Source organism: Pongo abelii, chromosome 14 (genome assembly GCF_028885655.2).
Source record: "Pongo abelii isolate AG06213 chromosome 14, NHGRI_mPonAbe1-v2.0_pri, whole genome shotgun sequence".
Classification (NCBI taxonomy): domain Eukaryota; kingdom Metazoa; phylum Chordata; class Mammalia; order Primates; family Hominidae; genus Pongo; species Pongo abelii.
In genome coordinates this window covers 83,460,115-83,482,687 of record NC_071999.2, presented here as the reverse complement: position 1 = coordinate 83,482,687, position 22,573 = coordinate 83,460,115, and the positions used below count along the sequence as shown (strand labels likewise).

Below are 22,573 nucleotides of genomic sequence, written 5' to 3'. Positions count from 1 at the left end.
TTGAAATGAATTAAAACTTTGGGGGACTGTTGGAAAGAGATTACATTTTGCAATCCAAGGAGGGCATGAGACTTGGGGGCCGGGGTAAAACGATATGGTTTGTATATCTGTCTGCTCCAAATCTCATGTTGAAATGTGACCCCAATGTTGGAGGTGGGGCCTGGTGGAAGGTGATTGGATCACGGGGGCAGATCCCTCATGAATGGCTTAGTGCCATCCCCTGGGTGATAAGTGAGCTCTTGCTCTGAGTTCACACAAGATCTGGTTGTTTTTTTAAAACGTGTGGAAATCCCGCCCCACCCCTTGCTCTCACTCTTGCCATGTGATGCACCAGCTCCCCCTTTGCCTTCCGCCATGACTGTGAGCTTTCTGAGGCCTCACCAGAAGCCAAGCAGATGCTGGCACCACGCTTCCTGTACACCCTGCAGAACTATGAGCCAATTAAACCTCTTTTCTTCATAAATTACCCAGTCTCAGGTATTCCTTTATAGTGATGCAAAAACTGACAAATAATCACCTCTGTGGGACTTAGTGTCTTCATCTTTAAAATGGTGATAATAGTAGGTGAAAGTTAGTCCTAGACAAATGTATATAAAATATCTTGCACAGTTCTTTTGACTGAAGGGGTGCTTAATAAATATTACTTCCCTTTTCGTATCTCACCTCCTCTAGCTCACATTCCACTTGAAGTGCAAGTTATTTAAACAAACATTCCTTTTAGTTCTAGACAGAATTACATACAAAGGTACACTTTAAAAAAACTAGAAACCTCTAATGACTATAGGTAGAACTCCATTTCAAAACCTAACATAAAAATCTTTGCCTAAACTTCCCACAGTACCTTCAAGTAAAGTTTTCCAACATATATCAAATATAATGTAGAATAAGGGTAGTACTTTGCTATTTTACTGATACTGAGAAAGTATTTCAAATTCAACTCCTATAAAATATTAAAATCTCCACTGACAATGTTCATCTGTAAATGCGTTTCTCAGCAACATGCTGCGTGAGTTTTAGTGGCCTCTTTAAATGGACCTAAACCTCACTGTAAAACTACCTAACTGAAACTAATGTAAGAAAAATCACACATTTCTTATCAGGAGTACTTGGGAAAAGAAAAATAATTTTACAAATGTGAATATTCTAAGTCTACCTGCTTGAGATATAAATGCCCTGCACAAGAACAGAGTAACAATAACCATTGTCACAATTGTAGTGAAACACATGTGGTTATACTGTTTATGCTGCACATTCATGCATGACCTGATATTGCTGAAATAGAGTCTTTATTTCTGAACATTCCAAAACAGCAGTGTACACAGTAACAAATATTAAGTTATATGCCATAAGAAAGCATTCATTAGTGCAAATGGATTTTGTAAAAGGTCTATCAAAAAGATTTATTTGCTTTAAAATGCATTCATTTCCAGAAGCATTGTTAATAAAACATTACAGTTTCATCCTTCGTAATAAAGTATTGAAAGTCAATTGTGGTACAGTAGCAAACATTGCAGGTATTAAGTGCAATGAGCTCAGGATGCCGTTATAAATATGAAACCCATGTATGACAATAAATTAAAAATGAAAAAGACAGGACTATTTAATTCTGCTGTCTGGCTATCTCCTTGCAATGCTTCAAATTATGTTGTGCTCATTCAACACAAAATTATGTCTCTCAAATTGCATGATGTGTTTTTGCTGATATATCCCTAGAGCTAAAAAAATAGTACCTTACCACAAAAATATTTTTATGGCACAAAATTTAAGTTGTTCCATAGTGGTTCACATAGGTGTAAAAAGAAATAGGCACAAAAAATAAAATTCCTGTAAACTATAAAAAAGTAAATTTCAAAGCATACATTATAGAACCTAGTTGTCAATATGCAATGTATTAAAATACAGAACATATAATGGAAAGATGTTTAGAACATGTAAGTAAATTGAACAAGTTACTTTAAAAAACTCATATGGCAAAGCATTATTGATACATCTTAATTCTCTCAAAAAGTATTCAGGTACAGAGCAGTTCTACAAAAACTTCCTAGATCTAAGTGTCACAATACTGCAACCATGGGTTTGAGAATGTTGCAGTATCTCAGGCAAATATTTAAGTGCAATAATTAGTCTCTGGTGACTGGTCCATTGAGAAACAATGCAGTAAATATATTAAAACACAAAAGGGAAAGAATATCCCAACATCCACTGCTACCCAGCCAGCTAGGTAACACAACCCTCATTTTTACTTCTTTCCCATTTTTCAAGGGTACATAAAACTGCATCAGTAGCAACCATCTCTCCAATTTCCATCCCTCAGAGTGCTGAGTGAAGACAGAGGCTTTGGAGGCTGAAGAAAACTAAAGAGACAAGAAAAACCGAGAAAGAGATTGTTAATAATCCTGTGAGTCACATCACTTACTTTGACATACCCTCCCATCTATGTTCCTTCACTGCAATAATGAGAAGCCACTGGCACCATCTCAAGTGTACCTTGTGGTTCACACTTACGGGTCTTCACTGCATGCTTATCTCCCAGAGCCCCAGTTCGTGGCAAAGTGTCATGCATGTTGTATTTGCACAAGTAAATTTGCAACATAAATAAAGGGGCCGATACCCTTAATGTATAAAACATACTTTAAAATAAGAAAAATATAGGCTCCTGGCTAGAAAAATGGCCTAAAAACATAAATGGTTACTCTGTTGAATACAAACAGCAAATGAATATGAAGACATTTTCAAAACCTTATTAGTAATTGAAGATTTGCCTACCATATTGGCAAAACATTTAAAAAGAATCTTTGGCTGAGTGCAGTGGCTCACATCTATAATCCCAACACTTTGGGAGGCCAAGGCAGGAGGAAAACTTGAGGCCAGGAATTCAAGACCAGCTTGGACAACATAGCAAGATCTTGTCTCTACAATTTTTTTTTTCAAATTATCTGGGAGTGGTGGTATGCACTGTAGTCCTAGCAAGGCAGGAGGATCACTTGAGCCCAGGAGTTTGAGGTTACAACAAGCTATGACCATACCACTGCACTCCAGCCTGGGCAAAAGAGCAAGACCCTGTCTCTAAAAAAATAAATAAAATAAATAATTTAAATTTAAAAAAATTAAAAAGAATAATACCTAGCATTTGCTTAAGTTTGGGGAAATAGACCATCTCATATTATCTAGCAGTGACCTTTCCAAGAGTTTAGTTTGGAGACACATAGTCAAGGATAAATGTATGGTCTACAATAACCATATACATCAAATAATGTGATTCTAGTCAGCCATCAGCATGATGACACAGCTCTGCATTTACAAAGCAGAGTAAGCCAAAACTTACTGAATAAACATGTACCAAAATTATTTCTATCTGGCAGTAGGATTATGGGTCATTCTTTACTTTTCTATTTTTCAGTAGTTTCTGTTTTTCGAAATTTGTTGTTGATCTGAGCATCTATTACTTCTAAACAAAAAAAAAAACAAAACTATTTATATATCCATAAATGCATAAAGACAGAAAAAAATTGCTTGTTCCACCTCTTTCAAACTTTTTACTATGGTTTCCTCCTTCTCCTCCTTCATATCCTAATTTCTTGAAAGAGCTGTCTGTATTTATTGTCTTTATTTCCTCATCTACCAATCTCTCCTCAAACCACTTTTATGGATTTTTAATATAAGATACTCCATCATATCCAGTTCAAGAAGGGAACATCAAGACCAAGAGCTAGACTAAAATGTCCTTTGAAGTACTCTGAAACTTTGAAGGGAAAAAAAAAAAAATTTCTACCTGGACCATACTGAACTTACCAAGATAAGCTGATAAAGCCCCAGGTGAATGTCATTAAGATGCTTTTCAAACCATAAATGTGTGGGAGGAGGGTGTGCATGTGCACATATGCCTGACACATTTTTCCATATTTTGATTAAAAATGACTAATTCAACAAATATTTGAGATCCTACCTGTACTGGGCATAGTTCTTGGCATCGAGGATACACAGCAATGAACCAAAGAGTCAAATTCCCCCGGCCCTACAATGTTTGGATAGAGCTGCCATCTGAGCAAAGACCTGAAGGAGGCACGGAGCAAGCCATGCAAATAACTTGGGAGCAGAAAGCTACAAAAGCTCTGGAGACAGAGCTTATCTGATAAAAGCAAAAGCAAAGAGCGTCTTAGGAGTGATAGTGATGAGGGAGTAAGGGAAGAAAATGACATCAGAGAGAAGGGGACCTGACCCACACAGGGATATCCATCACTTTTCAAAGGGAGGAGAGCACAAGTCAGGCCATAAAGGGTAGTGACTTACTAAGGTTAAAGTGAGCCAAAGGAAAAGTCAGCATGTGTCTGGAGCAGTTTCTAGTTCCAAACTGCAAATGAAGTTATGCAAATAAAGATTCTTACCTTCTAACAGGTTGTGCAATTTTGCTTCGAGGCAGGTTACTCCCATTTATTGCCAACGAAGGTCTTGGGAGTGCACTGCGACCCATTATCCCAGAAGCTGCAGCTTTGTTCGGTGTGGGGATTCCTGTGTTGGAATACAGCTGTAAGCTGTTCGATAAAGGCATGTTACTGCTGCCTTGAACGGTTGGACTCACATAGGCTGTGGCTTTAAGAGGTTGTCGGATAGACACTGGGAAATGCCCCACACTGTGGACTCTGTGTTGAAGCTGTCCCGGTGATGGAACTAGAAGAGAAAATGATATTCACGTGAGCAAGCTTCTACCACTATCCAACTTAGGAAATGTGTGTTATTTTCAGAAGAGTCCCTTATGCCTCAGAGTACAATATATACAGAAGGAGATAAATGGAATATAGGTTCCAGACAGCACTGAGTAATGGAAAATTCTAATCCTTGACAAAGATCTCCTGGTCTGTCCATCAGCCACATTCTGGAGTGCCTGGCTATATGCAGAAGCCAGTTCTAAGCACAGCCTCCTTTCCTTTACAAATGTGATGATGTCTGAGTTCTTACAAGACAAAGTCTTCCCCGCTTGCTTGCTAGACATTAGGATTTCTTGATGCTTGCTTTGGTGGTGGTTCCATGAAAATAAAATGAGGAGATACTTTAATAGTTGTAATTACAGAAAAGAAGACAGAGGTGATATCTGTAGGTACAAACAGTTTATTACAGATATATTCCTTAAATAATATTCATTATGTCATTTATCTATCTCTTTGAGTTGCTGGGCATTATTACATTTATAATAGTAGCAAAACTTATAAAATGAAGGGCACTGGGAACTCGCTGGATAAGAACCCTTAAAAATTTCATCAATATACTGATCCAACTTTGTGTATCATTTCACATTAAAAGGTAACAAATTGGTAGGCAGAAGTTTTGAAATTTTTTAATCCCTTTCTCCAAGGAAAACAATCAAATTTAATAGAAACTTATGCGCAGAATTCTGCTTACATACTAACTACCCAAGCCTTTGCTGCCTAGTACTTGCAACGTGGTTAAACATGGACATACCCTGTTTTCTAAAACAGTTCAATTTACTTAATCATGAAATATATAAATACTTTTTTGAAATAAATATAAGGGGGAAAAAGACCCAAAAAAGTATCTATGGTTTTATTTATCATCTCTTGAAAATATTTCCTTAAAAATAGTTTTTCCTTAAATTTTTTTTCCTTAAAAAATGTGCTTAATTATACAAGGCAAAATCTATACACAGAAATACTGATGCATGTGCTATCAAAAAGATAACACACCATGATCAAGCAGGTTTCATCCCAGGGATATAGAAATGGTTTAACATAGGCAAATCGGTAAATGTGATACATCACATAAACAGAATTAAAAACCAAAACTATATGATCATCTCAATAGATACAAAAAAGCATTTGATAAAATCCAGCATCTCTTTATGATAAAAACCCTCAACAAAACAGGCATAGAAGGGACTTACTTCAAAGTAATAAAAGCGATATATGACAAACCCATAGTCAACATCATATTGAATGAGGGAAAGTTGAAAGCATTCCCCCTGAGAAATGGAACAAAACATCCTTCACAAGAATGTCCACTTTTGCCATTTCTAGTCAACATAACACAGAAAGTCCTAGCCAGAGTACTTATAGAAGAGAAAGAAATAAAGGGCATCCAAATTGGAAAACAGGATGTCAAACTGTCACCGTTTACCAATAATATGATTATATACCTAGAAAACCCTGAAGACTCATCCAAAAAGCTCCTAGATCTGATAAATGGATTTGGTAAAGTCTCAGGATACAAAATCAATGTACACAAATCAGTAGCACTGCTGTATACCAACAACAACCAAGCTGAAAATTAAATAGAGGGAACTCAATCCCTTTTACAACATCTGTAAAAAATAAAATAAAATACTTAGAAATACACTTAACCAAGGAGGTGAAAAATCTTACAAGGAAAACTACAAAACACTGTTGAAAGAAATCACAAATGACACAAACAAAACACATCCCATGCTCATGAATTGGAAGAATCAATATTGTGAAAATGACCATACTGCCCAAAGCAATCTACAGATTCAATGCAATTCTATCAAAATACCATCATCATTCTTCACAGAACTAGAAAAAACAATCCTAAAATTCATATGGAACCAAAAAAACAGCCCACATAGCCAAAGCAAGACTAAGCAAAAAGAACAAGCCTAGAGGCAACACATTAACTGACTTCAAATTATACTACAAGGCTATAGTTACCAAAACAGCATGGTACTGCTATAAAAATAGGCATATCAACCAATTGAACAGAATAGAGAACCCAGAAACAAACCCTAATACTTACAGCCAACTGATCTTCAATAAAGCATACAAAAACATAAATTGGGGAAAGGACACCCTATTCAGCAAATGGTGCTGGGAAAACTGGCAAGCCACATGTAGAAGAATGAAACTGAATCCCCACCTCTCACCTTATACAAAAATCAACTCAAAATGGATCAAAGACTTAAATATAAGATCTGAAACCATAAAAATTCTAGAAAATAATATTGGAAAAATTATTCTGGACATTGGCTTAGACAAAGAAATCATGACTAAAATCCCAAAAGCAAAAGCAACTCAAACAAAAATAAATAAATGGGACCTAATTAAACTAAAAAGCTTCTGCACACCAAAATAAATAATCAGTGAGTAAACAGATAACTCACAGAGTAGAAAAAAATATCTGCAAACTATGCATCTGACAAAGGACTAACAGCTAGAATCTATAAGGAACTCAAATAAATCAGCAAGAAAAAAAAAAAAAGTAATCAGTAAACTATCGCAAGAACAAAAAACCAAACACCGCATATTCTCACTCATAGGTGGGAATTGAACAATGAGAACACATGGACACAGGAAGGGGAACATCACACTTCGGGGACTGTTGTGGGTTGGGGGGAGGGGGGAGGGATAGCATTGGGAGATATACCTAAAGTATAATAATAATAATAATAATAATAATAATAATAAAAGAAAAAAAAATTTAAAAAAAAAAAGTGGGCAAAGAGCATGAATTGACATTTCTCAAAAAAAGATACACAGCCAACAGACAAATGAAAAAATGCTCAACATCACTAATCATTAGGGAAATGCAAATTAAAACCACAAGAAGATACCACCTTACCCTGCAAGAATGGCCATAATTAAAAAGTCAAAAACAATAGATTTGGTGTGGATGTGGCAAAAAGGGAACACTTTTACACTGCTGGTGGGAGTGTAAATTAGTAGACCCACTATGGAAAACAGTATGAAGATTCCTTAAAGAACGAAAAGTAGAATTACCATTTGATCCAGCAATCCCACTACTGGGTATCTACCCAAAGGAAAAGATGTCATTATTTGAAAAAAAGACACATTCATACGTATGCTTATAGCAGCAGCATTTGCAATGGCTTAGATATAGAACCAACCTAAGTGCCCATCAACCAATGGATGGATAAAGAAAATGTGGTATATATACACCAAGGAATACTACTCACCCATAAAAAGAAACAAATTAATATTTTGCAGGAACTCTGATGGAGCTAGAGGCCATTATTCTAAGTGAAATAACTCAGGAGTGGAAAAGTAAATATCGTATGTTCTCTTGTGTAAGTGGGAGCTTAGCTATGAGGATGTAAAGGCATAAGAATGAGATAATGGACTCTGGGGACTCGTGGGGAAGTCTGGGAGGGTGGTGAGGGATAAAAAATATATACTGGGTACAGTGTACACTGCTTTGGTAACAGGTGCACCAAAATCTCAGAAATCATCACTAAAGAACTTCTCCATGTAACCAAAAACCAGCTATACCCCAAAAACTATTGAAATAAGAAAAAAAAAAAAGAAATGCTGACACATGTGTATAGTAGTCAAAAAACTTTATAAAAATAAAGTCTATATAAGATCCTCCCTTAGGTGTGTTCCCATTTAGCTTTGTGACACAGCAAAGTTCTCTTGGTTGACAAATCATCTCTAAGATTCTTTCTAATCAATTCTGTAATGCCTTAATTTGCTAGTTTTTAACCATGCAAATTTTTAATATACTAGTTCAGCAACTGTAACAAGTCTGCTGCACTAACACAAGATGTTAATAATAGGGGAAACTAGGAGGATACAGAGGGTGAGGGATTACATGGGAATTCTTTGTACTTCCTGTCCAATTTTTCTATAAACTGAAAACTGCTCAAAAAAAGTGTTAATTTTTTAAAAACCTTCAACACATGAATTTGGCTCAATTTCTTCTGAAGCATAATATACATAAAATACATAAAATACATACATCTTAAGTCTACAGCTCAGTGAATTTTCAAAGTGAACATGTTCATGTAACCACTAATCATATCAAGATAACAAGCATCACCAGCACCTTACAAGGCTCTCTCACGCCTCTTCCTAGTCAAAACTCCCCCAAAGGTGTTATTCCCACTTTTATCACAACAGACTGTTTTTCCCTATTTTGAGCTTCCTAGGAATAGACTCTTTAGTATGTTAACCTTTTAATCTGGCTTCTTTCACTCGACATTTTGTCTGTGAGATTCACCTGTGTTGCTGCTGTATTACTAAGCAGTATTCCACTGTATAAATGTGATTATTCCCCTGATGACAGAAAGCTAGGTTATTTCTAATTTGGGGTTTTATGAACCTCCTTGAACATGTTTTGGTGATCATATGCACTCATTATGTTGGGTAACTATTAGGAGATATTAATTTAGCAAAGTTGCTGGATTCAATATCAAAACACAAAAATCAATTCTATTCAAAATACCAGCAAACTAGTAGAAACTGAAAGAAACCTGAGGAAATACTATTTATAAAAATACTACTTATTAAAAATCACAATACCTAGAAATTAATTTAACTATAGAAACATAAAACCTCTATATAGAAAGCTACAAAACTTCACTGATATTAAAGACCTGAGTCAATGAAGGACTATTACATATTAATGGATGCAAAGACTTAATATTGTTAAGATCTTCCAAAAATTGATCTGCAGAGTCAATGAAATGCCAACCAATTTCATTTGAAATGAAATTACAGAACAGTTTATTCAGGAATAGAGTCCTACTATCTCTCCTACATGTAACATATATAACCACCCTTGATTTAAAAAAAAACACATAAGAGAAACTAGTTAGAATTAATAGGCATAATCCTAATTTTACAAATGAGAAAACAAGACTGAGAAAGAATACTTAACTTTCCAAAGAGTTTATGATTAAGAAAAGACCCAAAACCAGGTCTTTGACTACAACTGTGTTCCTCCTTCTATACTTGCAGCCTTTCCAACTCTATCCTACCTCTGTTCTTTCCAGAAAGCAAAATGGCCCAGAACCAGAAATTGTCATGATAAGAACTTAGAATGCATAAAGAACAGTGGCTTAGAATGCTCAGAAATGAAAGCAAATGAGAGCATAATCTTAAGATTTGAAACAAAAGTTATGCGAGTCCTCCTTCTCCTACACATTAATATTCTTCTTGGGGGCTCTCTCTCAGTATTATGCTTGACTTAGAAATGATGATTTTTATATTTTCCTCATGTCTTTTACATGCATGAATTGGAATCTACTACAAAGAACATGTTCCCCTCTTTCTATTTATCCAATTAAGTATGAACCCATGCATATTTATTTTATTCCATCAGTTATAATCCATTACTATAATTATTTACTCTGTGGCTCAAACTGCCCCAAATTTGGCCATTAGGAGGTTCCTTCAACTTGGTTCCTGTATCCTTTTGACATTTTCCCGTCATTTTGGGGGTACTTCAATCAAAGCTGAACATTCTTTGCAGTGTACATTCTCTTTTGGGTTACATACATTTTTCTGGCATTCAAATCTGCTAATACACATTGAGTTGGAGTCAACAAAAATTCCTAATTGTTACCATATTTGCTATTCTCCAAACTGTATTTCTCCCATCCTACACTTACACTATTGATTTTTTTTTTCTTTTTTCAAGACAGGGTCTCATTCTATCTATTGCTCAGGCTGGAGTGCAGTGGTGCAATCTTGGCTCACTGCAGACTCAACCCCCCAGGCTCAAGTGATCCTCCTACCTTGGCCTTCCAAGTAGCTAGGACTACTGACATGTGCCACCATGCCTGGCTAATTTTTGTATTTTTTGTAGAGACGGGGTTTCGTCATGTTGTCTGGGCTGGTACGTTACTGATTTTTGTAATTCAGACATAGAATTGTATATTTCTATCAGCTAAATTTCTTCATGATACATTTGGCCCATTCTCCTAACCTCCTGACATAAAATGAGTTGTCAGTCCTCTCGGTTTCTACTCTTGGCAAATTTCATAGGTTGTTTATGTGTCCTTATACAAGTCATTGGTTCCAAATATTTAATAGGTCAAGCCTTAACATAGAATCCTGTGGCATTCATTCAAGCATTCACTGAGAGTTTCTTATGTTCTGGCAACACGTCAGGCACTGGGAACAGAAAATCAAATAAATGATGGCCCAAGCCCAGAGGGAGCTTACAATCTAGTAAGGAAGACAAACATATTAATGGTAAAACATGGTACATTGAATAACAGAGGTAAGCACCAAAAAATCTAATCCACTCTAGCATTGTTTGGGGGGTATTTGAGAAAGTGTGTTAGGGTGATCAAGTAAGCAATGAAGACTTCCAAAGGCATGGTATTTGGACTGTATTATAAAAGTAAATAGGAGTAAACTGAACGAAGAAGGAAAAGGAAGAATGCTAGGCAGAGAAGAACAGCACGTGGAGCTAGAATATGATAGCAGTTAAAAGCTCTGGGAGTAACCAGACCTAGGTCTGCCTCTCTGCTCTTTCAACTGCATGGCCTTAGACAAACTGTTCCTTAACCTTTCAGAACTGTTTCCTCTTCCACAAAATAAGAATGGCAGTAGAAACTAATTCATAGAGTTGTTGGTAGAACTAAATAAGATAATGAATATAAACTAGTTAGCACAGTTCCTTGTACAGAGTAAATGATGTCACTTGGTTGTTAGGAACTAAAACATAAAGAAATGAAAGATCACCGCATGTTAGGGAGATACAACTTGACACCCAAAACTAAGTTTGAGGGAGAAAAGCTACAAACCATTTTGGATGCAGACTTAAGACATCCGGTTGATGACTCTTGGCTAGTACACTCAGAACATGCTCAGCCTCCCAAGTTTGGGCATTTTTATGAATACTGGTAATATGACCTTGTGCCTTCCTCCTAGAAGTCAGTGTAAGACTTAACTGCAACAACCCATATAGACAGCATGAGTAGCAATGGGGGGATGCCGAAGTAGCACATCCCCTCATAAAGTGAAGATACACAGCACTAGGCCTAATGCTCACTGTGTCACTCACTGCTGGTTAAAACATAGAAAGTAAGTAACAGAATGTGGGGTAAGCTAAAATAGAGTGGATAAAAACTACTTTAGACACACTAAAATAAAACTTCATTGGGGGGAAAAAGACAAAAGTATGCACAGGTGAAAAACAAGACAAAAGGAACGGCTAAACAGAATTAAGTGTGCATATTCAGGTAGACAGCTAGAAAGAGGAGGATCTGCAAGGAAAAAAATTTTTGTATGAGTGGATAAATCAATCACCATGTAGTACTACTATCCTAGGATATAAAGGACTACAAATAATTTACTATTATTATACAAATAACAATTTACTATTATTAATTGATACTACAGGCACTGGTAAAAATACTATTCAACTCTAATGGTGAAATAAAAAAATAAGTTACACGGCAAGGAAAAAAGTTTAGTGTTGTTTCAAGTAAATATAAAGAAATAAAACAGATATTTTCCTTACAATTAAAAATTATAAAAAATAATTATACAATTATACAATATATAATTATATCAAATAATTATACTCACTACAAGATTGTATTCTTGAAATTCCATTTCCAGCTCCATGCAAGCTTGAGTCAAAACTCTGACTATTTCGCACGGTGACTGGAGAACTAACGTTGCTACTAATGGCAGTTGTACTTGGCATCCGGGCTAGGTTAGGCATACTTCTTCGGAGCTTATCTGGAAAAGAATTTTACTAAGTTAAAAATGACAGATGTTATGCAACCAAAATACTAGCTTTCAAAAGCAAATAACAAAAGTCATATTGTGCTCAATAATAAATAAAAATTATTACATGTTGATGATCAAGCTTTCTAACCTATTGTACAGGAAAACACCCTTCCCAACCAGAAGGGTTCCCACCAAATAAGCATGTGTGATGGTTAATATTGAGCGCCAACTTGATTGGATTGAAGGATGTAAAGCATTGCTCCTGGGTGTGTCTGTGAGGGTGTTGCCAAAAGAGATTAACATTTGAGTCAGTGGACTGGGAGGGGTAGACCCACCCTCCATCTGGATAGGCACCATCTAATCAGCTGCCAGCATGGCTAGGATAAAAGCGCAGAAGAATGTGGAAGAAGCAGACTTCACCTTTCTCCTGTGTTGGATGCTTCCTACCCTTGAGCATCAGACTCCAAGTTCTTCAACTTGTGGACTCTTGGACTTACATCAGTGGTTTGCCAGGAGCTCTCAGGCCTTTGGCCACAGACTGAAGGCTGCACTGGTGGCTTCCCTAGTTTTATGGATTTGGGACTCTGACTGTCTTCCTTTCTCCTCAGCTTGCAGACAGCCTATCATGGGACCTCACCTTGTGATCGTGTGAGTCAATACTCCTTAATAAACACCCCTTCATATATATATTTATCCTATTAGTTCTGTCCTTCTAGAGAACCCTGACTAATACAATGTTAAAGGAGAACAAGACTTCTATAAAAAGACATAGGGACTAGCTAAGCAGTTAGCTATCTGTTCCTATTCAATAAGTGGCTAAAACTATATTTAAAAAGTTAGAAAATAATCTCATAGCCATCAAATTTACCAAAACAACCCTAGAAATTAAGTTACATGCTTCTTAAAAAAAAAAAAAAAAAAAAAAAAAAAAAAAAAACCCTAGAAGAATCAAAACCAACATTTACTGAATCTTTTGCTACCATATCAAAATGGAACAAATTAATAAAATTCAAACTTCAGATGTCTTGAAATATCCACTTATCACATTAACATGACCACATTAATCTCTGGAAAGTTTTAACTTTCATGAGTACGCCACCAAATGTTTGCAGATAAAAAAGACCAAGAGAATGCTTCAATTTTTTTGCCTTGCTAAGTTCATCTTCTGCCACCAAGAGGCAGCAGAGAGTCACATACAGATCTCAATGTTGAGATGTGTGAAATAACACATGTGAAATAAGCCAGCCACAAGACCACAACTCTATGAGACACTTTTTACTTGATCAATACACATCCCCCAAAAACTAAAGTACCTATGTCAGGTCACTTAAACTGAAAAAAAAAAAAAGCATATATACGAGTACTAAGCCATAACTAATTCAAGGACAAAACTAATTCAAGTACTGAATTCATTCCTTTCTCCCCTTCACACACTACTCCTTCTGCATTACTTAGATCCATAAATTGTAGCCCTGTCCAGCACATCACCTAATCCAAAAGTCTGGGAGTCTCCCAAGATTCACCTTCTCTTTGCACCATACTTTCCAAGTCCTGTTAATTCTGCCTCATAAACATTTAGTGAATCTTCTACTACCACCTAGTTCTTACCTCATTATCAATCACCTACATTTTCACAAAATTCTCTTAATTGGTCTCCATGTACCCTTGTGTCTTGTTTCTCCCATCCATCTCCCATACAGCCGATTCCACTCTTCCTAGAGCACAGCACGCATCTAGTTACCCACTTGCTGAAATCCCTCCAACTCAATTCCTCCCCTGCTCCTTCTTCTGAAAGGCCAAGCTCCTGAGCACAGCCTAGATGAGGCCTTCAAGGCCCAGGCTCTTTATACTTCTCTAGCCTGGCCTCTCAGCCTGCTCCCCGACCACGGGGGAGAACTCTCTCATACCTGTGAGCAGGCTGGTCCCTCCATGTGGACACCAATCCTCACTTTGGAGAAGGAACAAATGAACAAGGGAATAAACATTTATTGTGTTTACACTAAATACCAGGCACTCTGTGAGCTGTTGGGGATACCACAGTGTATTAGGCAGATACAGTCCCAAGTCTCACTGAGTTTATAGTCAAGATTTATGGTCTAGGTTTATAGTCTAGACCAGTGCTTCTCAATCCTTCCCCACCCATTGTTGATCCTAAAGAGAAAATCTAAAATAAATGTAATTAAACTTAAAATTAAATTTTTTCCCAAATAAAATAAATACTAAAGATTAACATTTTGATAGGGGTAAACCATGGAAGATCATAAATCATTGTAATATCTAAAATTTTTTTCACCCCTCCAACTTACAAGATGTTTTTATCTTTATTGATATATACCCCAAAACACTAAAGTGCACATATCAGAGCATTCAATCTTGTGGTCATTTCTTTCAAGCAAAACCAGAAAATAATGATATACTTGAATACTAATCCAAAAGGCATTCAAGTCAAAATCAAACTCAGCTCTTCTTATTCCCGTTTCATACACTACTCCTTTGACATTACTAATACCTATTAAATGTTGCCATGTCCAGCAATTTTTGCTCCCTTGGGGTGGAAAAGACAGAAGACTAAACAAGCACAATAAGTATACTGAGATAATATGTATAATAAGAAAGCATAAAAAATTGTAGAGAGTACTATCGTAGAAAGCACAAAAGAATATTTTACTCATGTGGCTCTTACTAACACTTTAAGAATTGGCACAATTATCCCCACCATAGAGAAGCTTTTCTATGGACTTCCCAGCTGGAAGTATCTATCTCTCACACATTTCTTTACTTTCTGTGTGTAGTTCTACAGTAAGGATGCTCAAATATTGCCACTGACTGTTAGATTCCTTGGCAGTTTTCCTCATTATCGTCTTGATGCCTATTTTTAACAATCATATGTCTCGTATTCCCAAATTCCTATTAAAGTTCCCAGCCTCACAGAGCAGGTACTTTATATATCAGCAAATATTATGTGTATGATTTGGCAGACAGTGTGTAATAAGAAGGAAGGAATTAGAAGGATTCATCTCTACATAATCTTAGTGGCCATATCTAGATCCTTTGACTATCACAAAAACTGGTGTAAAAAAGTCAGCCTCTATCAGTACTAGACTATTTTCACTATATATATTTCCAATACATATATTTTTAAGCAGCAGGGAGGCACAGGAACATAATTATATGCTATTGAGAAGATTAATTGAGCTTCTATATTTCTTTTTAAAATCTCTCTCCAACTATTTACTACAATAGTTTTCATACATATAGAAATGTTAAAAAAATAGTATCATAAACACCTGTTTTTCCACCTGGCTATACTGGTTGTTTCCATTTTGCCATATTTAATTATCTCCACATATACTTTTGTTTGCTTTGCTAAACAAGATAAAACTTCAGACATCTTGACACTTTAAATGCATATTGATCTCCTGAGAAAATTCTATAGAATCACAATATTGTAATCACATGTAAACAAATTAACAATATCATATGATAATCTGCATACAAAATTTTTCAGACATCCCAAGAATATCTTTCATAAGCTTTTTCCTCTAAACCACGATCCAATCAAGGTCCATACGTTACATTTGGCTATGTCTCTAATCTGTGTTAGTCTTTAAAACCAATCTTTACTCATATTTAAGCAACAAGTCAGTTTCGCAAAGCTTTAATCTTGAAATATGCTCTTAAAAATCAGGTCTTCCACGTGTAAATATTTAGGACACTATTCCCCTTGGAACAAAGCTGTGATCTCCAACTTGTGTCAGACCATCTGGAAATGAGGTACATTTCCTGTCAAACAATGTGGAACGTTTTAATAACCACATATTCTTTAAAGTTCAGGGAACCAAAAGTAACGTTCTATTTCTATCTTCACACGAAATCAGCAGTTTAGTCTTCAAGGGCTGAGATGCAGCAGGAAACTGGAAGAATAGACCAAGTAAAGAATTCAAATGAGCTTGCTCACATTAAAGAGGCAGCAAGACTCACCACTCTATGAACAAAGACTCAGGAATCTTTAGGACTAAAGGAGACACTCATTATCCACCAAACAGCTAGATCTAGGCATCCAGGCAACACAGGCTCCAGGGGAGGTCCTCATGACAATGAGGAATACATCATGCCACCAGTAACCCCTGCCATACCATAGAATTATAAAAAAGTTGGTAAAGATTCTACAAGTTTAGTCATTTTGATATTTAGCAAGTTATTCCAGTTACGCTTCTTTTAATTCTATGAATCCCAGAAATATCCCAGAAAGTTTTATGACCCATCTCTTTAAATCTAGGCAGTGTAGGAACTACAAAAGCAGTAAATATTAATATACATTTCTAGTTTATTCTCAATTATTTTAAAATGAATCAATGGTTTAACAATTATTTTCTTCTATCTATATTATTTTGATAATTTAGAAAAATATTTAATAGATTAGTTTCAAAGTTACCATTCTTATTTCACAGTTTTTTGCTCAATATTCTATAGTAACAAATGCAGGCTAGGACATCTGAATCATATGTTAATAAAAGTTTAAAAACAGAAGGGGAGAAGACAACCTTTAGTCAGCACATCCACTCCAGGCTACATGCAATGTAACATTCATTATTTCATTTACTCCTTATACTATACTTCGGTGGAGAAAATGTGTACCAGATGGTTTGGTGTGAAATTATACCTAAGTTTCCTAAGAGATAGATATTATCTTGTCCACATTTTAGTTAGGGAAACCAAACCTTAGAGTGTTGAGAAACACAGGATCTACTGGACTTCAGAGCCTCTGCTCTCAACCATTAAGCTAATTAGTCAGAAGTCATATCCAGAAAATTGCCTTTGTATTCCATTTTTCTTGTATTGTGAAAACTAGACATTTTAGGCAAAATAAAACTACAATAAAGGGACCTAAACTGTGGTATGTCTCCACTTTCCTGTGAAGAATATCCCAGCATAGGATTCACAGAAACCTAATCCTTTTCAAACGGTGTTTGATAGAAGCGAATACCACTTTTCTGAGGTGCAACAAACAGCTAAGTGGAGAAAAATGATCCCATTGACAATATCAATCAAGATGCAGAGCTAGCATCTGCTTGGCAACTTGACTACGATGTTCTAAAACACTTAAGTAAAAAAAAAAAAAAAAAAAAAGCTTTAGAGAAATGACTCTAGGTGCCCTCTCAATTTTAATAAGATGTTATGACTTCCACTAAGCACATGGAATACATTGTCTTTCTGATGCTATGAGCTTTAATATGTTAGTCATGATGACATTTTTTAGCCACCACTCCTTTAAACTTGAAATCTCAAGGTAGTAAGAGAAATTACAAATATAAAATTTTAAATATTTCCAAATTATCTCTTAATTAGCATCAGCATGAATGATACAAGTATAAAGGAAGAAAGGGTAAAAACGAAATACAGGGTTATGGCTGATCACCAATACAAAATTTATATTTGGCCTATAAATATTTTTAAAGACCATTTGATCACTTCTGGACCCAGCTTTGAGAAATAGTGCTATATAATAATTAAGAACTGTAATTGTATAATTATAAATTATTTTTGATTGGTTTGTTTCTCCATAATATACAGAATTTGTGTGTGAGGGTTCAGGTGATCATTAGTATAAAAACACAACAGGCTTAGAATATTACATGATTGCTTCTCCCATAGTTCTTAGAAGTCAGAGTCCAACTCCTGCAAGTGTGGAAGAAAGAGAAATGATGAAGAAATAGAAAAAGTATGAAAGAATGACACAGACAGCAACCCACCATGCTGACAAGACAGATCAATTTCCCATTACCCTGCCAAATGCTAATGGAAAGCAGCCTCCATGTTCCTGCTGCTACACAGATCTTAATTCTACATGTCAGGAGATCAGAGGGAAAGACACATCCCAAACTTGCCTATATCTGGCTGTGTAAGAGCAGCATGCTCTGCAAGCATCATCATTCATGCTTACAACCTCACTCTGTGCTAGGAACAGACAGTAAGAGACTGAAGGTTGTGGACAAGGTAATGAATGACAACTCAAAGACTTTGCCTCCATGGGCTTGACCACAAACTTCTCAGCTCGTACAACCCTGCCTGTGCCACAGGCACCAGCAACAATGCAGAGATGCCACACATTTATAACTCATTCCAAGCCAGCTATGTCATGGAGGTTTTCTGGAAGCTGTGAGTTTATAAATCTGGGACACATAATCAGAAGCCAGTCAATTAGAGATGCAAATTTAGACCAAACTGAGAAGGTCTGGAGGATGATTTTTAATCTGAGAAACATTGACCAATTATCTATATTTCTCTTAAAATCATTTCTTGGCCGGGTGTGGTGGCTGTCATCCCAGCACTTTGCGAGGCCAAGGCGGGCAGATTACCTGAGGTTAGTAGTTCAAGACCAGCCTGGTCAACAGGGTGAAACCCCATCTCTACGAAAAATAAAAAATAAAAAATAAATTAGCCAGGCTTAATGACACATGCCTGTACCCTGGCTACTTGGAAGGCTGAGGCAGGAGAATCATTTGAACCTGGGAGGTGGAGGTTGCAGTGAGCTGAGATCGTGCCACTGCACTCCAACCTAGGGGACAGAGACAGACTCTGTCTCAAAAACAAAACAAAAACACAAAAACCATTTCTTGACCACATATAAAAAAATCAAAGCATATCAAATACCAAAAGAGCATACAACCTACCTCCATTGGTCCTATTTGGTTGCTGATCTGGAGTTTGGGCTTGAGGTGAATAATACTGTTGCTGCTGGTAATTATTTGAAGGAAAATACTGGGAACTGGGGCTCCTCCTACACTCCCGAATGCTGGAGAAAGTCTGTGAATGGGGAATTCCTCTTTGGAAAGGGGAACATCTTGGAAGACGAGGCTGAGGTGGTGGCAAATGATCAAATTCCTCTTCATCCTCCAGACTGTATCGGTCATATTCTTGATCACTACATGTCCCTTTTTTTCCTGAACTCAATGACACACTGGAACTATGTCTTGATACAGATGCTGAAGTAGAAGCATAATCTTGCCTGAGACCTATAAAATAACAAATAGTACTCTAATGTATTTTGATCTAGCTAACATTTAGTTATAATTAGTCAAGTATTAGATGAAAAATTGTGCCAAATTACTCACAGAGACTTATTATCTTGTTCTCAAGTTTAATAAATTGACAAGTTTACCAAGACAATAATCACATTTACCTATGATACAGATATCTAATACTGGACAATTCTGTTTTGCAAAAAGATTGCCCCAATTCCAGTGAAGATTATGTATACCTGCCACAGCTCATTCATTAATATCTATCAATTTCCCCTTTTCAAATCAAGAGATATTTTAGAAGGGGAACTTAGGAAGAAATATTCTTCTCATTATGAATAGTTTGCTATGAGTTAAAACAACTAAAATCTTCAAATCTCTGCCCAAGTAGGAAGTCATTCTGCTCCCCACCCCCAACTTTTAAAGTCAAAGGGAAAGTTTAAAAGTCGAGGTACAAATATTTTCCCACAAGGTCATCTCTCTATTGTTCTTTTATGTTACTAATATTATCTCTTTCAAAGCACAGACACCCCAATACTTCTAATAGTTTTAGGTCATCCTATAAGGTAATCATCTAAAAATAGTCAAACTACAAAGTTCTTATTATTTAACCCATTGCCAGTACCACAATTTTTTTAAAAAGTGGTCTATCCCTGACTACTTAACTTTTGAAACTGACATACAATCTTTTAGCCATATATATTTTTAGAAAGAGTATTTAAATTTGCTTTTACTAAATAATGATAGAAAATAACCACTTTTCCCCTTAAAAATGTATCTTATTAAATCCTGCATAAGCATTACCATGTTTCTCATAGAAGCCTTGACTAATTCTGAAAGCAGGAAATTATTATGCTTACATGATACTTGATTATTTCTACTTATGTTGGCAGAAAAGATAACTCCAAAACAAACACTCCAATTCTGTGCCTTTTGATACCATTAATGCCCTTCAACTAGTTCACTCCCAGATAATTTTTTGTAACTTTATCGCAGAACCAGTGAAAAACTATCCTATTTCTACTTATCTACTCTTTCACAATTATTTACCTGGAGAAGTATGTCAATGCATTTTAACTGAAATTTTAAGATAACTGTAGACTCACATGCAGTGCTTAAAAAAAAAAACAAAACTGTGCACTTTGCCCAGTTTCCCCCAGTGGTAACATTATGCAAAATTATAGAATAATATGACAGCCAGGGTATTGGCAGTGATATAATCTACTCATTTTATTCAGATTTTCGGAGGGGTGTGTGTGTGTGAGTGTGTGTGTCTGTGTCTGTGTCAGAGACAGATAGAGAGAGTATTAAGCTGTATGCAATTTTATTACCTACACGTTCAAAGACCCAACAATGAATACTACCAACACTGCAAAAATCCCGTGTTGTCCTTTTATAAATACATCCAGCTACGAGACCCTCTTGAGACCCTAAGCCCTATCCCTAACTCCACCAACCACTGGTCTGTCCTCTGTTCCTAACATTTTGCCATCTCAAAATGTTATATGTGTGGAATTATACAGTATGCATTCTCTTATGATCAATTTTTTTATTCACCATGATTCCCTGGAGCTTCAAGTAAGATGTTGTGTATATCAGTAGTTTGTTCCTCTTTATTGCTGAGTTGTATTCCGTGGTATAGATGTAGCATGACTGGTTTAATCATTTACCTACTGAAGGCCATCTAAGCTAATTCCAGTTTTGGGCTACAAAGGTGCTCAGAACATTCACGTACAAGTTTTTGTGTGAACACAAATTTCCACTATTCTGGGATAAATATCCAAGAGGGCAGTTTGCTGGGCCACATGGAAGTTGCACCTTTAGTTTTTTAGGAAACTGTCCATCTGTTTCCACAGTGGCAATACCAGCAATGTCCATGTATCAATGTGTTTTCATCAGACTAAGTCCTACCACCTCATGATAGTGTGAGAAGCATATAACTGGCTCCACCTAAAAAGTAGGACAGTATGAGAGCAAGAATCTAACTATTTGCCCATTACCTGGAGAGAAATGCCTGAACCTCCCCCTCTGCCTGTATATTCCAAGTGGAAGCCTCATTTTGCTAGTTTAGAAAGAACACATACTTTCTTCTTGCAGACGAGCCATAATCTGAACATCAGTGAGGTCCTGTAATTTATATCCCATGGAGATAGAATCATCCTCCAATTCTGAAGTACTCAGCTCACTGTCGATAGATGACTGGGGACTGAGCGGGGAGCCCCTGGAAGTGTAACCTGAAACACAAAGGAAATGTGTGTTCTTTCATCTGCAGGACTGATATCTATACATGCTTTATAATCCATATATAAACAGTCAGGAATTTGTCTCATGTTTTCATGTTACAAAAATCACCAACATGTCACCATTTAATGGTCAACGTGCACATCATGTGTACACAATTCATATATACAAAACCACTTGTTCATTGTTTTCAAATTGAATTTTCACAATTTAAAAAGTCACCGTGTACTATATACTTAAATTGTTAAGAGGGTAGATTTCACATTATATTTTTTATCACAATAAAAAATTCACTACTGCTAAAATCTACATCCTATTAGATATGTATATATCTAAAGGCATGGTATAAGTATATTCATGTATACTTTAATAATAAGACACACTTGTCTGACAGTAACTGATTATATATTTTTAAATTAAATTTTAATCTGGTCCATTTCTTAATGAGTACAAACAGTAGTGCTACAAATGGGTAAGAATATCACATCTAAAAGGCACACATACATATGCAGAAATATATAGAACACCCACATAATATAGACCAGAGAGCAGTCACGGGAGACTTATATCCACCCGTGAGAATAAAAAAATCAATGGCTTCAAATAAAAGAACCAAAGAACAAATAGAAGAAGGCTATAGGAATGGAATCACACCAATGCTGAGAAAAATAAGAAAATGGTGAGATCCTCATCTCATAAAAAGCCACTATGACTATTTTCTTCTACACAGCCTTAGCTAAATTTAAAAGCTACCAGAAAAAAATTAAAAAAAATAAAGACTTACAATCTTGAATAATAAAAACTACCTAAATTGTGTTTGACATTTAATTTTAAAAGCACATAAGCATTTGGAAATGC

The 22,573-nt window shown here is 36.0% G+C and overlaps 1 protein-coding gene across 10 annotated transcripts in view; it reads right to left on the bottom strand.

The window, feature by feature from the left end:
• Window positions 1-1,269: 1,269 nt before the first annotated feature.
• Window positions 1,270-22,573, bottom strand: part of SLAIN1 (SLAIN motif family member 1) — a 65,836-nt gene continuing 44,532 nt past the window's right edge. For 5 of the 10 annotated variants that reach the window (XM_054528699.1, XM_024257626.2, XM_054528703.1 and 2 more), the window contains 5 exon segments: window positions 21,559-21,708; window positions 19,127-19,468; window positions 12,306-12,461; window positions 4,386-4,668; window positions 1,270-2,354 (listed from right to left, as the gene is read on the bottom strand). In XM_054528699.1, coding sequence (XP_054384674.1) covers window positions 2,279-2,354; window positions 4,386-4,668; window positions 12,306-12,461; window positions 19,127-19,468; window positions 21,559-21,708 — 1,007 coding nt within the window. In that variant the 3' untranslated portion in view covers window positions 1,270-2,278. 10 annotated transcript variants of the gene reach the window in all.